The sequence below is a fragment of the Aspergillus pseudoviridinutans genome, assembly GCF_018340605.1.
Source record: "Aspergillus pseudoviridinutans IFM 55266 DNA, scaffold_3, whole genome shotgun sequence".
Taxonomy (NCBI): domain Eukaryota; kingdom Fungi; phylum Ascomycota; class Eurotiomycetes; order Eurotiales; family Aspergillaceae; genus Aspergillus; species Aspergillus pseudoviridinutans.
The window spans coordinates 1,198,754-1,215,467 of record NW_025091283.1 but is presented as its reverse complement, the minus strand read 5'-3'; the positions used below and the strand labels follow the sequence as shown (position 1 = coordinate 1,215,467).

The 16,714-nt window shown below is 50.7% G+C and overlaps 6 protein-coding genes across 6 annotated transcripts; 4 read left to right on the top strand and 2 right to left on the bottom strand.

Moving 5' to 3' along the window:
• Positions 1-67: 67 nt before the first annotated feature.
• Asppvi_004167 (chromatin-binding exonuclease XRN1) lies at positions 68-4,410 on the top strand (the record flags this gene model as incomplete). Its single annotated transcript, XM_043300123.1, has 2 exons — positions 68-1,766; positions 1,865-4,410. 2 exons carry the CDS (start codon positions 68-70, stop codon positions 4,408-4,410), a joined length of 4,245 nt encoding a protein of 1,414 aa, XP_043156058.1.
• A 460-nt stretch (positions 4,411-4,870) lies between these two features.
• Positions 4,871-6,051, top strand: Asppvi_004166 (uncharacterized protein; the record flags this gene model as incomplete). The annotated part of the gene is made up of 4 exons (XM_043300122.1): positions 4,871-5,207; positions 5,282-5,359; positions 5,408-5,922; positions 6,004-6,051. The coding sequence occupies 4 exons, from the start codon at positions 4,871-4,873 to the stop codon at positions 6,049-6,051; spliced, it is 978 nt and encodes a 325-aa protein (XP_043156057.1).
• Positions 6,052-6,342: 291 nt separating this feature from the next.
• Asppvi_004165 (cytochrome P450) lies at positions 6,343-8,145 on the bottom strand (the record flags this gene model as incomplete). Its single annotated transcript, XM_043300121.1, has 6 exons — positions 6,343-6,752; positions 6,816-7,433; positions 7,491-7,559; positions 7,622-7,706; positions 7,764-7,889; positions 7,945-8,145. 6 exons carry the CDS (start codon positions 8,143-8,145, stop codon positions 6,343-6,345), a joined length of 1,509 nt encoding a protein of 502 aa, XP_043156056.1.
• A 654-nt stretch (positions 8,146-8,799) lies between these two features.
• On the bottom strand, positions 8,800-11,730 carry Asppvi_004164 (snoRNA-binding rRNA-processing protein PWP2; the record flags this gene model as incomplete). Its single annotated transcript, XM_043300120.1, has 5 exons — positions 8,800-10,633; positions 10,684-10,931; positions 10,982-11,477; positions 11,549-11,661; positions 11,713-11,730. 5 exons carry the CDS (start codon positions 11,728-11,730, stop codon positions 8,800-8,802), a joined length of 2,709 nt encoding a protein of 902 aa, XP_043156055.1.
• A 455-nt stretch (positions 11,731-12,185) lies between these two features.
• On the top strand, positions 12,186-13,728 carry aspC (septin CDC12; the record flags this gene model as incomplete). The annotated part of the gene is made up of 7 exons (XM_043300119.1): positions 12,186-12,230; positions 12,306-12,319; positions 12,394-12,436; positions 12,492-12,654; positions 12,718-13,028; positions 13,092-13,600; positions 13,659-13,728. 7 exons carry the CDS (start codon positions 12,186-12,188, stop codon positions 13,726-13,728), a joined length of 1,155 nt encoding a protein of 384 aa, XP_043156054.1.
• A 527-nt stretch (positions 13,729-14,255) lies between these two features.
• Positions 14,256-15,751, top strand: Asppvi_004162 (WD40 repeat domain-containing protein; the record flags this gene model as incomplete). The annotated part of the gene is made up of 4 exons (XM_043300118.1): positions 14,256-14,313; positions 14,369-14,707; positions 14,781-15,378; positions 15,439-15,751. 4 exons carry the CDS (start codon positions 14,256-14,258, stop codon positions 15,749-15,751), a joined length of 1,308 nt encoding a protein of 435 aa, XP_043156053.1.
• Between the last annotated feature and the right edge of the window lie 963 nt (positions 15,752-16,714).

Genomic DNA, 16,714 nt, shown 5'->3' with positions numbered 1-16,714 from the left:
ACGCTGCCGCGCCTGATTTGACTGACCAACTTCATTCTTCTTAGAATATACTTCGCATTGATTCGCCATGGGTGTTCCCAAGTTCTTCCGCTGGCTCAGCGAGCGCTACCCCACGATCTCCATGTTGATCGCGGAGAATCGGATACCTGAATTTGATGCGCTTTATCTCGACATGAACGGTATTATTCATAATTGTACACATAAAGACAGCGATTCCCCCACGTTTCGCATGACGGAGGATAAGATGTTTATTGCGATCTTCAACTATATCGAGCATCTGTACGGCAAGATCAAGCCAAGGAAGTTGTTCTTCATGGCAGTTGATGGTGTCGCTCCTCGCGCGAAGATGAACCAACAGCGTGCGAGACGGTTTAGAACGGCTCTGGATGCTGAGGTCGCTAAGGAGAAGGCCATCGCCCAGGGAATCGAGATGCCCAAAGAGGATCCATTCGACAGCAACTGCATCACTCCCGGTACGGAGTTCATGGCGAAGCTGACGCAACAATTAAAGTATTTCATCAACAAGAAAATCTCCGAGGACAAAGATTGGCAAGGGGTAGAGATTGTGCTTTCGGGCCATGAGGTACCGGGAGAAGGTGAACATAAGATCATGGAGTATATCCGGCATGCGAAAGCACAGCCAGGGTATGACCCCAACATCCGTCACTGTCTCTATGGCCTTGATGCGGACTTGATCATGTTGGGCCTTCTTAGTCATGATCCTCATTTCTGTCTCCTTCGTGAGGAGGTGACATTTGGCCGCCAAGTCCAGAAGAAGCCCAAGGAACTGGAGCACCAAAATTTCTTCCTCCTGCATCTTTGTATGGTTCGAGAATACCTGGAGTTGGAGTTTCAGGAGTTGGAACAGGAAGGGGTTCTTGATTTCCCTTTTGATATGGAACGAGTCATCGACGACTTTATCCTGATGGCTTTCTTCGTTGGCAATGATTTCTTGCCTAATCTTCCTAATCTGCACATCAACGAGGGAGCCCTCTCGCTAATGTTTAAGATTTACAAGGACGTCTTGCCAAAAATGGGTGGCTACGTCAACGAGCAAGGTGTCATCAACCTGAAGCGCCTCGGTATGCTTATTGAAGCTCTGAGTGATGTTGAGTTTCGCTTTTTTGAAGCCGAATACTCGGACGCGAGGTGGATCAACGCCAAACGGAATGGCGCTGAGAACGGTTCTGAGCCTCAAGAGAAGCCAAAAGGCTTGACTCTCACGCCAGCCCAGAAGGAGCTTTTCAAAGAAATCAAAAAGTATGTTTTGAACAGGCCTGGGAAGGCATTAGGTTCAAAACCTCTAGATCTTCCTCCCACACTACCAGCTCGTGATCGCAAGTTTGTGGAGCAACTTGCAGATGACCTGCGACTACCGTGGACCACAGTTGCGGACGAACATGGAGACCGATTCATCAGACTTCAGCTGCCTGCCAACGAGGATGATGACAGCGAAGAGGAGGAAGATGAAGAGGCGTCTATGGCCGTACAGCGCGTCATTCGGAGATACGACAATGCGAAGGTCCAGGAGATTTCTCCCGAGGAAGCTCAGAAAGCAGCAGAGAAGAAGTACGAGGAAAAATTCCAGGATTGGAAAGACAAATATTACATGAGCAAATTCGGATGGGGTCTCGACAATCATGAGGAAATGCGGAAGCTGACGGAAAATTATGTGCAAGGTCTTCAATGGGTTCTGTATTATTATTACAGAGGCATTGCGTCTTGGCCATGGTTCTTCAAGTATCATTATGCGCCTATGATCTCTGGTAAGTGCTGGCTACTCATCTATCAATAATAACTCCGTTCCTTTCAGTCCTTAACCACGATTTTTCGACCATCTCATTCGTTTGCTGACCATGACTAGATGTGATCAAGGGTCTGAACGCGGACATGGATTTCAAACTGGGTCAACCGTTCAAGCCTTATGAGCAGCTCATGGGTGTCTTACCTGACCGAAGCAAGCAAATTGTGCCTGCAGCGTTTCGGGACTTAATGACGTCCCCCGAATCTCCCATTATCGACTTCTATCCACGTGATTTTGAATTGGATATGAACGGCAAGAAGATGGAATGGGAGGCTGTTGTCAAGATTCCATTCATTGATGAGCGTCGCCTCTTGGAAGCTCTTGCCACCAGAGAGCACTTCTTGACCCCGGAAGAAAAAGCGCGAAATGGTTTTGGGGTCAGTCTCAAGTTTACTTACTCACCGGAAGTGAACTTCGTCTACCCCTCGTCTCTCCCTGGTGTCTTCCCTGATATCCCCAGCTGCCATTGCATCGAGAACATTTTTGATCTGCCTACCATGGATGGCTTGGAACCTTATGTTGGCTTGGTCGACGGTGTCCAGCTTGGAGCGGCTGCATTGGCTGGTTTCCCAAGTTTGAAGACTCTACCCCATTTTGGCCAGCTTGGTTTCCACGGCGTGTGCGTTTTCCAACAGGAAAGCCGCAACGAGAGTATGGTTATCACGGTACTCGACCCAGGGAGCAGATCGAGTATTGAGCTGGCTAAGCAGAAGCTTGGGAAGCGTGTCTTTGTCGGCTACCCCTTTCTGCAGGAAGCTCTTGTCGTCCGCGTATCTGATGAACTGTTTGATTATCTGCTTCCGGAAGGAGAGAACCACGTGGTTCCGATTCCTCACACTGAGGCCCAAATTGACCAGTGGAAGAAAAAGGCGGATAAGATTGAAGGGATGTACAGCCGCAGACTCGGCACGATTATTGGCCCCGTGGAGTCGATGGTGCACGTTCAACTCCTGAAGGGTCTGATCAAAACAGACGAGGGTGCGACAATCAAGGAATTCGCCGATATTCCGGGACAGGAAACCGACTACGCGCTTCAGCTTGTCGTAGACGAAGTTATCAATCCTGATGAGCGCTTCATCGAACGTGATGCCCTGCCCATTGAGAAGGAATTTCCCGAAGGCTCGCGTGCCTTTTTCTTGGGCGACTACAATTATGGTAGACCGGTGCACATTACAGGGCACGAAGACGGCAAGGTTAATGGGTTGATTGCTTCAATCAAGGGCCGCGAGCCAGAATTTGGAAAAGATCGCGCTAGAGAAGCGGAGAGGCTGTGTCCCTATATGCCCTCATTTGCCATTGCTCGCAGCCTACGTTTGAATCCATTGGTATTGGCAAAGATCACCTCGTCGTTCTCTGTTGACATGGAGGGACAGCGCGTCAATCTGGGTCTGAATCTCAAGTTCGAAGCGAGGAAACAGAAAGTTCTTGGCTACTCCCGTCGCGGGGAGTCTGGCTGGGAATTCAGTCCGAAGGCAGTCGAACTTCTCCAGCAATATATGATTAAATTCCCAGAATTTATTGCTGGTATCCAACGTAACCCTCAGAAGGACCGTTACCAGCCGACAGATTTCTACCCCGAGGATGTTGCACTTGTGAAGATGAAGGAAATCAGAGATTGGCTCAAAGCGATGGAAGCCAAAAATTTTGAGAGGGTTCCTCTTGAGGCTGAGCAGTTGGATTCTGAAGTTGTGAAGTTGATTGAACAGGATGCGGATCGACTTGTGCAGAGTCAACCTCCAATGCAGCCTAAGAAGATCAGAGGTGTCCCCAGAAGCGCGCTTCTGCGGCCTTCGGACGTCGAGCAGCGTTTGCAGAACCAAACTTTCAAGCTTGGAGATCGTGTAGTCTATGCGCAAGATTCCGGCAAGGTGCCCATTGCCACTCGAGGAACAGTTGTCGGCCTCACTCGGACGTCCCGAGCGATGTTACTTGACGTTGTCTTTGATGTTTCGTTCATGAGCGGCACCACTCTGGGAGACCGCTGCTCGCCATTCCGCGGTCAAACAGTCTTGGCATCATCCGTTCTCAACGTTTCCTATCGTCAATTACTCGCCAGCACACGGGCTGCCGCCAGCCAACAGACACAGAGCCAGCCTTCGCCTTTGACTGTGGCAGGATACGGTGCTCCGCTTGGTCCTAATGGGCAGGGCCAGCTGAAGGAGGCTCCGGCTCCTCCTCCATTGACGAACTCATACCGTGGAGCTGTCTCAGGCTTGGGTAATACACGAGGAAACGGTGCTCCTCATAGAGGACGTGGAGGTCGCGGTGCCGCAAATGGAGGATCGCCGCAGACTACTTTACCGTTCCGGCCCCACCCCAGCAGCGGTGACGGCAGTGAACAACGCGGCGGCAGGGGTCGTGGAGGCATGTACCGTACTCGTGGGGGGTATGTATCCGTGGATAACAGCAACCCGGAGGCAGGCGTGATCAAAAACAACCCTCACTTCCGGCCTCAGAATTACTCCCAGGTGCCGCCTCCCAAAGCATTGAATCGTGGCAATGGACGTGGGGCCCGCGGCGGTTTCCGCGGGTCGGACAGAGGAAGCGGGTCCAGAGGAAGGGGTAGTCACCGAGGAAGAGGTGCAGCTATTATAAACACTGAATAAACGAGGTGTTATGGTGCTCCAGTTGGACTTCTAACAGGGTATCATACTCTCGGTTACGGCATGGTTGGGTGTTGACGGTAACTTGTCTGTCAATTGACTAGCTTGTGGCATAAGACATAGAAGGCCATAGATAATTTACTATGGAGAGCCCTCCTCTGTATCATTAGTCAAACATCCAGCGAACCAACATTCTTCCCTTCCGTAGTTAAATCTGAGAGTTTATCCTGTGTTAAGCATTCTCCCCCACGGAAATCCGCGCTCTGGATGTGGAGAAATATCCGCACTCTTAGTTGGGACGATCGATCACCGGATTTGGAGTATCTTTGGGGAAGCTCTTAGATGCGGGGATGATATACAAGATGGCGCATCGCGTTTATTATTGCAAGGAGTCTTCTTCCTTCAGCTGAGCTGTCTATTTTCTATAATCATCAGTGTCGCATTCCTTGAAAAGCATACAGACATGGCATCTGTAACCACTGGTCTCCCCACTTTCGACAACCTCACCATCGACCCTTCAGGGCCTCCAGGGAACGCATGGGGTCTATTTGGCAAGAACAACGAGCTTGGGATGCTGAACCTGCTCACTCCCGAAACAGTGCGCAGGGCAGCAGCAGAGGAGGTCCGAGACGGCGTACGATTCTCGCTTGATCTGTCACTCGATCGAATCAAGAATCCGAGTTTCGGGCGCAAGCCGTTTGTGAGGGAGTTAGTGAACAAGGCGCCACGGATTGTGAATGATGATATCCTTGTCTTCAACACGCAGTGTAGTACGCAGTGGGATGGCTTTAGGCATTATGGTAAGATTGTGCCCTGACCACCGATACGCTGATGTGAGGAAGAGGAGTAGGTTGACGGGCGCACTGCGCGATAGGGAACCATACCCATAAGTGCTACTTTAACGGGCATTCACTGGAGGAGTTGAAAATCTCCCCTGTGATCGGGATTGACGGTAAGTCTGCCTTACACAATCTGACAAACGTCAAACTCACAGCTCTAGCATGGGTCAAGCACGGCGGGATCGTGGGCAGAGGCGTGCTAATCGACTACGCCTCGTGGGCAACGAAGAACTCCATCCCCCTCAGCCCCTTCACCACAACCAGAATCCCCCTCTCGGCAATCAAGCAGATCATCGAAGAGAACGACATCCGATTCCGCCCCGGAGATATCCTCTTCCTCCGCACAGGCTTCACAGCCGCCTACGACAAGCTCTCCCCGGACGAAGAGCTGGCCATTGCTGAGCGCGAAACGCCTCAATTTGCTGGTCTCGAGGCTGGAGAGGCTACTCTCCGCTGGCTGTGGGAGAATCAGTTCGCTGCCGTAGCGAGTGACTCACCTAGTTTCGAGCCTTCGCCCATCGCGGGCCCTCAAGGCCCGCMGGAGTTTCAGCTACACCAGTGGTTACTTGCTGGCTGGGGGATGCCTATTGGGGAGTATTTTGATCTCGAGGGAGTGGCGGAGTATTGTGCAAAGACGAGTCGGTGGAGTTTCTTTCTGTCGAGTGTGCCGTTGAAGGTGAGTTAGGTTGTTGTTAAGCTGTGCTTTTAGAATCGTGGGTGAGCGGATTGTACTGACGAGATCGTCGTATACCAACAGGTTCCTGGGGGCGTAGCGAGTCCTCCCAATGCGGTGGCTATCTTTTAGTCATTTTATGTGTATATTTTCATATAGGGATATCATATACTGGGTCGGATTGTCGAGATAATCAAATGCTTCATTTGTATTTTCTTTGCCTGCACTAGGGAACATGGAAAATAAACAAAATAATGGAGATGCCAGTGCTCATAGGTGCCCAATAAATGAGTGGAGATTCAAAAAATAAAAGATCAAAAGCAATATCCAGTCTGACCATCTATCCTTCGTCGAAAACTCCTTCAGCAAACCATACGTTCAAAGGAAACCTCAAAACCTCTGCCATCTTTCCAGTCTCTCCTACTAAACGATGTCTCTCTTCTTCAAAAGAATCTTTGTGTGCATGTTAGGCATAATCTGCTCCCCAAGAGTGAGGTTCCTCGGTCTTTTGTTGTTGTCGTCCTCGAATTTGAACTCGTAATCTGTAATCAAGCGACTCAAGATCGCCTTGTTCGTGTTCGCAGCAAAGAAACGGCCAGGGCAGGCTTGTCTACCGTAGCCGAAATGCATGTTTGACGGGCTGATGCTAACAAGGCTCGTGCTTCTTGCTTCGGGGTCTTCGCACCAACGGAATCCCTTGAAGGTACAAGCATCCTCAACAATAGAATCATCCATTCCCATAGGCTTTGAAGGGAAGCAGATATGCGTGCCTTTCTCGAGAACCAAGCCATCAGAAAGAACCATCTTCTCCATAACCATACGGTGAGTAGACACTGACAGGGGCAGACAGTTAGCATAACGAGCATAATATTGCAAATCAACAGGGATGCACTTACGTTCTCCAGTGGGGTTAAAACGCTGTGATTCTCTCATAAAGCTGTCCAGGCGACGCTGAGAGGCGAAGGAAGCCTGAGTCACCTTGTCCCATCCGTCTTTCAGAGTCTCGCAGATTTCCTCCCTCAGAGGCTCAATGTACTCGGGCCGAATCATGAGATCGTAGATAGCATGGGTCATCAGCATAGAGCTCGTATGGACAACCGCCAAAGCCATCACAATAAGCAACATCTGGGAGATATTCGCGGGATCCTTGTCGAAGTCGTCCTCTGCAAGGTCCATCATCCACTGGAGAAAATCATCCGGCTTCTTGTATGCAGGATCATTCATCTCTGCGTTACGACGGGCCAAGATCATCGGGATGAAAAGCTCTTGCTGAACAAAGCGTAGCTGAGTGCGGAGCTTCTTGACACTCGGGAGCACCTTGGCAACCAATGGACGCATGAAGTTGGGGAATGGACGTAGCAAAATAACAGTCACACCAAGATTGACCGTGTAGCTGGTGACGGTTTTCAGCCACTGTGGGTTACGGCAGATGTTCTCTCCAACGATGACGCGAGAAGTAGCCCGAGTAACAAGGCCCAGGATCATGTCGTAGACGTTGACCGGAACCCAGCGATCTATGGCCGTTGTCAGTCTGGAGTGTACCCGGATCATGAGGATTGACTTGGACATACCATCACAGTCAGGCACTTCAACCCGGAATGCGAACTGAAGTTCATCGAGGAGACGAGGAAGAACTCGACCTTGAGTTTGACTTTTGTCAGCCTTAGACACTCAAGCAAATGTACACAAAGCATGCACTTACCGATAGCTGGAGTCAGACCCTTGTGAACCGTCTTCACAGGTAAATGGCTATCAATAAGAACATTCGTGTATTTGCCGAGGATGTTCTATTGCGAGGCGTAAGTTCATTCTTACCTCATAAAGTCAGGAAGCTGGCAACATACCTCGAATTGCGCATCGACGCCGCTGAGCTTGGATGGAGGCAAGTGACGAATCTCCGGAAGGTACTTTGGAGGCAAAACAAGCAAGTCGCCATCTGCCTTGAGGACACGGTAGGGCTGATCTCTGTACTGTAAGTCCGTCAACTTGAGGATGACAGATGTGAGCGGAAAGAGAGGTAAGTACCTTCTCATAACCGTACTGGATCAGGTAAGGCGCCACGAAAATGAACATGAGCCGGTTAATGAAGTCCGGAAGGAAGCGACAGAATCTGACTGTCGGGATTTCGGCTAAGGCCTCGCCTGGTGGGTAATGATAGAAATAGAGAGACGAGGAGAGTAGTAGGGCAAGTGGCCAACATGGCAGTTCGAGCGTCTGGTCAGCCATGACTGACAACTTGACAATCTGATGATGCGAAGCTGTGCTAATGATGTTTCATACAGCGATCGATTGATATGATGAAGCGCTACGGGAGTATATGAGCAGAGTAGTAGCGTAGGGTGAAGGAGGTAAGAAGAGGGAAGCTCGCGAGATGCATCGATAGGAAGAGAGCATTTCTATCTGTGCAGCAAGTGAGACAGGTGAATGAGCAGACGATCAGCCACGGAGAGAGCCGCTAATGAAAGGAATTAGAACGCTGGTATCTCCAGATGCAGTGAATGTTGTGCGGATACAGTTACCAGACGGCATATTCCATTATGTGAAGACCCTAACGGGGATATCCGCCTAACAGTGAGCATAAGTGAGAGTCGGCTCATCAGCCTTCCGCTATAATGCCATTGAATGAGAACGTTGTGGAAGACAAATGCCCGAGGACGAGCTTGCTAGATCATCAATAGTCTATTTGAACGGATATGCTATTGGCACATGCTACCCAAGGAACAACAGGCTATAGGAAAGACTCCCAGGACTTTTACTTGCTCCCTTTTCCAGGTATATCAAAACAATCGAACGCCAGACGCAGATGCAAGAAGAGAAGATGAGGAATGCGAGAGGAAGGGCAAATGAGGTGTATATAGGTACAAGGCGAAGTGAGTGAGATCATTCGAGGCCAACCCATTCCCCCTCCCTGTCATCACCATCTGCATCAGACATGCGCTCATCCTCGCCGCCCATGATTACAGCATCGTAATCTTGAATAGCTTTCGGGGCGCCATTCGTTTTGTCTGCAAGTACCGGTTTCGAGAGGAGATAATTGAGATCGTACAGATTCTTCTCCGTCAACTTCCTCAAATTCTCCCGAATGTCATCAACAGCACGCTGTATGGCACGCAGTTCTGTTGCGAGCGTGCCCGCATTATCCTTGAAGTAGCGACCATGGATACTCATGAGAGATTCAATCCACCGCAAGTTGAACTCCAGGTGTGGCGTTTCTTCAGCAGCTTGGGCTACGAATCGCAGGAAGCGAGAAAGGTAGACAGTGGGCAGTGCTCGTACCACAAGAGAGATCTCTGAGGGTGGAATAGCCTCATAGACAGCGCGAATGAGCTTCGACTCGTTAAGACGGAAAGCCATGACCAACGCTTTCAAGAACGTATTGTCATCGTCTGCTGTGTTCGTCGAGTGCGCGTTCTTGGCAGCGTCAAGGGTGGCAAGGATAGTGGTGGGAGTGATATCGATATCGAGGTCAAATGGATCGAAGACAAATTCGGTGTCGAGACTGTAAACGAGAAGACCTTCCGTCGAAGCTGCACAGAATGCGCGCCCGGTCGGGGAGAAGTCGACTGCAGTGACACGCACCTCCGGCCGAGTCTTACGTGTCCCAGCATCGCCGCGCTTCGCGCCGGGAAGGCTGCGGTCAATGCGATCCTCCAGATCCGAGGCTTCGCCTGTCTCGTCAATGAGACCTCGAGGGCCAGCCTCTGTCAAATCACGACTGTTCAAGATTTCCTGGGTGCCGTCTAGAGAGGTGTTGACACTGACTGTGTATTTCTTGAGCAGTGCGCCCGATCTCACATCGTACAGGCAAATGTGCTTGCTGTTGCCCCCAGCCAGGACACAAGAGCCATCAGGGCTGTATGTGATGCAATTGAAATGTTTGGTTGCAGCCGAGTTCGCGGCAGTCACACGATCGCCCATCTTGCGGCCGCCGGACACATCGCGGCGACCATCAATGCCTCCTTCCTGGACTGCGTTGTCCACAGACCAGAAGGTCAACTGACCGTCCAGAGTAGATGCGGCAACCTGCTTCCCGTCAGGCCGGAATGCCACATCCAGAATATCTGACATGAGCTGCAAAGGTTCGCTAGTCTGCGTCCTTCCGAAAATGCTCCATACTCGGACCGTACGGTCCCAGCTACCGCTAACTAGATGGTTGCCGTCCGCGGCAAACGCGAGAGACGATACGGGCCCTTCGTGACCGGACAATTGGTCAAGAAGTTGCCCTGTCTGCACCGACCACACGTGGATATCGAAAGAATCCGGTGACCCGGCGCAAATGACCTCACCACTTKGGTCGACGGCGAGAGAGGTGAAAGACGTCCGGGATGGTGCAGTGAAGGTTCGGAAGTTGCGATAACGAATGAGATCCCACGCCCTCACTGAGCCATCCAGAGACGCGGTAAACAGAACACTCCCTTTCTTGGCAAACTGGCACGCAGTGACTCCACTCGAATGCTCAGTGAATGTGACAATGCAAAAGCCGGACTTGACATCCCAGACCTTTACTTTTCCATCATCCGCGGCAGTAACAATCTTTTGCCCGTCTGGGGAGTAGGCAAGAGCATTCATCGAATCCAAGTGACCCTGCTGCTTCAAGATATAGGACTCCGATTGCCATTCCCAAACGAGCAATTGACCATGTTTCGACGAGCCAAAGGCCAACCACTCACCGGACTTATTGACTGTCACGAAGTCGATGTTACTCTGAGAAACACTAAAACTAGTCAGCCTAGCAGTCCATTCATCAGGTAAGAAAAGGCATACCTCAGTTGATGGATCGGGTTGAAGTCTGGCAGGTCGTACAGGCCGAAAAGGCCGTTGGAGAAACCTACAACCAAGAGATTCGAAGGGGCGTGAAATGTAGCGCAGTTGACCTTGGCATCGTTCTGCATGAAGTAGTCCTTTTTGACAATCCGCCAACGAGCTTCGGCAATATCTTCCATCGTATCCGGATCTTTCTTAGTCACGTACTCCCACCTGAAAAGAGCTCCATCTGAACTGATTGTGTAGATCTTGGATGGTGTCAGCAAGGGAATCCCGTAGATATTTCGGTTCGACTTACGGATTCTTGATCCGCTGTAAAATAGGCTGCCTTCACGCCTTGACGATGGCCGGCCAGGGTGGTGGGTTCGAAGCCTTCCTCCGGATCTAAACTCCATATCCGTGCGGTGAGGTCTTTGGATGCGGTAAGGAGGAAGCGCGAATCTCTGGACCACTCAATATTCTCAATGACATCGAAATGGGCGGCGAGGTCTCGGTGCAGGACAAATGGTGCGAATTCGATCTCTCCGTTATTATCGGTACCCGGGGTCGAAGGTGTGTGCCAGATCTGCAACCGTCTTCCCACTCCGACAGCGAAATGACGACCTGTTGCCGAGAATTTGAGTGCAGTGACCCGACCTTTAAAGGAGAAGTGGTGAATAACGATCCTGCGAACGAAATTCGTCAAGATAGCGCGACCATTCTCGTCAACGGAGAGCAGAAGGTTGCCGCGGGGCGAAAGATCTAAACGATCGATATTGGTGCGATGCGAGAATGGAAGTGTGTATGACGTGTTCCTTCAGCAGGGTCATCCAGTCAGCTCAGAAATCCGACGAGTATTCCACAGCATGTAAGAGACCGAACATACTGGACAAGGTCAAAAACTGTGACCCTATTGCCTACTGGGGAAAGCAAGCAGTTTCCATCGGGTGTGAAGAGAAGATTTCCTTTGCGATATACCGTCCCCAGAAGGTTGGAGAACTGCGACTGAGTCAGAATTGCGGTCGCAAGGAGGGCAAGAAACAAACTCACCTTGAAATCTGTCTTCATTGTCTCTGATAAGCGTGCGTAGCTTCTCAGTCTTCGCCTGGAGTCGATCTTCAAAAAAATCGTCTTCCTAAACAGGCGATAAGAGAGCTGATCATTTGTTAATCCGAGACCGAGGGCGCTTGCTCTATTAGTACTAGCGCTATCCGGGGCCCAATGTCACGTCTGCGTGTTTGCTTGTTTGCTTGTGTTTGCTTCTCCACCGGTCTGCGATTCAGGGGCAGCACCAGCCAATTCCAAACCATACCAGACCGATCCATACCAGGGAGAACGTTCTACTACTACCGCTGAGACAGGAGAGAGAGACACAGTCCCTTTCCGACGGCATTTTCCCTCATTCTTTAGGTCATTGTAATCAATTGACTTCTGATTCACAACAGTTGTTGTCAACTTCAATTAATCAGTTGTCTTCTTGCCCGTGTTGATTTCACCTCCATCCACCTACCCCCTTTATCATCATGGCCACGACTTCGGAAACTGCCTCCCCTATTGGCATTGCCAATGTAAGTGCTAAATCAACATCTTGGGGATGTATTTGAATGGAAAAAGAGATGTTAACTAGTTCTTTATGTCAACAGCTCCCTAACCAGCGGTGTGTACCAACTGTCACGCAGCTCCGATCAGCCGAAGAATGAAGCGTGGATAGGTCTAACTGAAGCTATACAGACACAAGATTGTCGCTAAGCGGGGTGCGGCTTTCACTATCATGGTCTGTCTCGAGCCAGCCAGCCAAGATGAAGCTGTATGCTGATGCCGGAGTATAGGTTGCTGGAGAATCGGGATTGGGAAAGACCACGTTTATCAACACCCTGTTCTCGACCACTATCAAGAACTATGCCGATCACAAGCGTCGCCATCAGAAGCAGATCGACCGGACGGTTGAGATTGAGATTACCAAGGCAGAGCTAGAGGAGAAGTTCTTCAAAGGTTAATTTCTTCTTCCCTCATCCTCGCGAATGGTTACTAATGTAACGATGCGGCAATGCACAGTCCGTCTGACCGTCATTGATACTCCCGGCTTCGGCGACTATGTGAACAACCGTGACTCCTGGCAACCAATTATCGAGTTCCTTGATGACCAGCACGAATCGTACATGCTTCAGGAGCAACAACCCCGCCGCACAGACAAGATCGATATGCGTGTTCACGCCTGCTTGTACTTCATCAGACCCACGGGCCACACTTTGAAGCCTCTCGATATCGAGGTCATGAAGCGGTTGAGCTCTCGAGTCAATCTTATTCCCGTTATTGCCAAGGCCGACACTCTTAGTCCTAGTGATCTTGCCCGTTTCAAGCAGAGAGTGAGACTTCCGGATGAATGGCCTCCCTTACCGGTAGATACTGACTAGCCCAACCTATTTTAGGTCAAAGCTGTCGTCGAAGCTCAAGGCATCAAGATCTACACCCCTCCTATCGAAGAGGACGACGAGCACGCTGCCGCCCACGCTCGCAGTCTGATGGCTGCTATGCCCTTCGCTGTGATTGGATCCGAGAAAGATGTGAAGACCAACGACAACCGGGTAGTAAAGGGTCGCCAATATGCTTGGGGTGTTGCCGAAGTCGAGAACGAGGACCACTGTGACTTCAAGAAGCTGCGCTCTATCCTGATCCGCACTCACATGCTTGATCTCATCCATACCACCGAGGAGCAGCACTACGAAGCCTACCGCGCACAGCAGATGGAAACAAGAAAGTTCGGCGAGGCCAGACCGAGAAAGCTGGACAATCCCAAGTTCAAGGAAGAGGAGGAGGCTCTGAGGAAGCGTTTCACCGAGCAGGTCAAGGTCGAAGAGCAGCGATTCCGCCAGTGGGAGCAGAAGCTCATTTCCGAGAGAGACCGCCTCAACAAGGATCTGGAGGCCACCCACGCTGCGTATGTGCACCTCTTCTTGCAATTCTTGATCTATGGAGACAGTACTGATTGGATGCAGAATCAAATCGCTCGAGCAAGAAATCGAGGCGCTGCAGGGCTCAACCACCCGGAGTCACGGACGCCGTTAAATTGCTCTCGGGCACCTTGGGTACGGCGACGAATTTTGAGCACGCGGTGGAAAAGGGAAAACTGCTTCGATTTGATTAATATTGTCTATTCTTGATTACCCCTCGAGTTTCCTTGTCGGCCTATTTTTTTTCTCAGCATTCGGGGGACAAACATATTTGATCTAGGCCGTTTGATGCGCTATCTTCTACTGCGCATTTATTATGCTGTATCATTTCTTTAGCCGCTGGTAGCTAGCGATGATCTCGTTACATCCTTGATAATAACCCATTTGTATTCAGTAGCGTGTCAATACAGAATTAATCTTTGTCCATGATTCGGTCATACCCTAGAGCGACTGGGTAGGAAGCTTTATCTGGTGGGGCTTTCTTCAAGCATGAGCGGGTCAGTTTCGAGGGTGACATAGCTCTCTTTGGCGGAAATAACAAAGCCTCATCTCCGCAGTTACTTTCAAGGCGAGAACTTCATCACCTAGGATCTACCTCCTTGTCATTCATCCTGACCTTATGCTGAAAAATCTAAGCCATCAATGCCGGCAACAAAACAATTTCCCACGCAGCTTGTTCATACTCTCAAAACGCACAATGGTAGGCTTCTGCTCCATCCCCTAGCCACGCTCCTCAATCAACTAATCGGTTTCAGGACCGGTAAATGCGGTGACTTTCTCTAGCTATCCAGGTACATATGTCCTCACTGGTTCCGCTGATCGCGCCATTCACCTCTCGCGCGCCATCCCCAACAACAGCTCTACTACTGGTCACGAGACGACCTCCCCAATCCAAAAATACGAGGCGCACGGGTACTCAGTCCTGGACGTGGCTGTTACAGCAGACAATGCGCGGTTTGCAAGCGTCGGCGGAGACCGGCAGGTATTTCTGTGGGACGTCGAACAAGGTGTGACTACACGGCGATGGGCCGGACATAATGCCAGGGTCGAGGCCGTACAGTTCGCTGGCGAGGGTGATTCCGTGGTGGTATCTGGTGAGAATCCTTGTCCGGCCTTTCCTGTCTAGTGCTAAAGTAGAATCATCCGCGATTCTGACCTTTCTCTTAGGAAGCGCAGACACGACCATTAACCTGTGGGACGCCCGGTCCAAATCACACAAGCCTATCCAGGCCCTCACCGAGGCCGGCGATACCGTTTCCTCGCTACACGTACATATGCCGACGTATTCTATAGCAAGTGGAAGCTACGATGGCCGCGCTCGCATTTACGATGTTCGCATGGGCCGGACAACCGTTGACGTCCTTGCTCACCCCGTTACGAGCGTGCGGTGCTCTGCGGACGGCAATGCCCTGCTGGTTTCTTCACTCGACAGCCGGATCCGGATGCTGGACCGGGCAGACGGCAAACTGCTCAAGGCTTTTGGGGGCGAGGAGGGTCTCGAGCAAAGCACTACCGGTGCGAGGGCGACGTACCGCAATAGCGAACTTAGGATTCGGTCTGTCTTTGCCAGGGGCGACGCCGTCGTCCTCAGTGGCAGTGAGTCGGAGAAAGGAGATTTGTCGCTACAGGCTCATGTATTTGCGTGGGATGTGCTCAGTGGAGAGGTTATTGCGGCTGTCCCGGCGGGTGATGGAGTGAAGGTTGTTAGCTGTGTAGCATGGAACGAGAAAGGAGGCTGCTGGGCTGGGGGCTGCTCCGATGGTATGTCAGAGCATGTCAACCTTTGTGCTTGTATGTATAGTTTGCTAATAACGGTTCTTTGCAGGCACCGTCAAAATCTACGGCTGAACAACAAGAGGATCCTGATCGTTGCGGCCAACCAGGAAGCTCCTTGTAACGTCGACAGCAGCTTGGCCAGTTCGTGCCTCCCGACGAGAACAACACGGGGTTGCATTCCCTTCCTCGCCTGTATCCCAAGCGGAAAAGACTTTAATGGCCTGCAATCCGAATTCACACAACTTCGCCGAAGCCATTCTCCAAGAGCACCAGCTTCAGACGCTGGCCGGACACCAACCAGATCAACGAGGCCAGCTGCAAGGTCAAACGGGCTGTCCATCCCCGCGCACAGAAACGCCTAGAACTTCATGCAATACAAACCCCTTCCGGAACATGCAGACAGAAAAATCGTAGTCTGCAACCTCGTTCGCGCACGCAATCAGCCCTCCACTCAACGTCCACATTGCAAACAGAGCTACATGGTCCTGTCAACCTGGCCAGCTGCTATTCGACCACTGATCCGCTGGCACGTCCTCGCTGCATAGTGCATACTGCATTCTGCATCGGCCTGCTTCTCGTCTTCTGTCGCAGGGAGAATTTCTCTTCGGATCAAGGCTATTGATCCACGACTTTGGTCCGGTAGGTCTCGACCACGGGCCGTGCTGCATACTTCGCAAATGAGCCAACAATAGGGCTGCATGGTGACGTGTCAGTCCCAGACGCCCGTCGAGTTTCAAGTTGCGGACCTTTTGTTTGTCTACCCGGTAGACGAGATAGCTACTGCGAGATTCCAAACTGGACTTGGCGTGAAATATGGTGAGACGTATAACGCTGCACCTCATGGCGATTATTTGTTGAAGCTAAGCCATCTGGCACCATATATACGTTTCGAATTGAAGTGGCTCTTGCAATATCTGATGTACTACTCGCCTATTGGATGGCATTTATTCCATTTCACTTTGCATTATGGATTAGTAGAGCCTGTACCTTACTCGAACAGGGAAAGAAAGAAAATAGACTTCATCCATCTGTACATCCTTCATACAATGTCATCGTCCCAACCTGAGGGTATTTCCTGAGTAGAGTTTTTTGGGAGTTCGATATTATACAGTAACCATGTATTCTCGTTCAAAACAAGATCCAACCCAAGATGCACTGTGACCCCATCCGACCAGGGTAACGTGATTTTAACAAACTTTGATAAACACCAAAAATCTTTTTCAGCCAACAGTTCCGAAACGCCGATTTGCTGTTTTGCAGTTGATCAGATTAGAGGCCAACGGGTAGAGGATATCCTCTTTTTGAGTCATGTAGCTGTCGTAAGT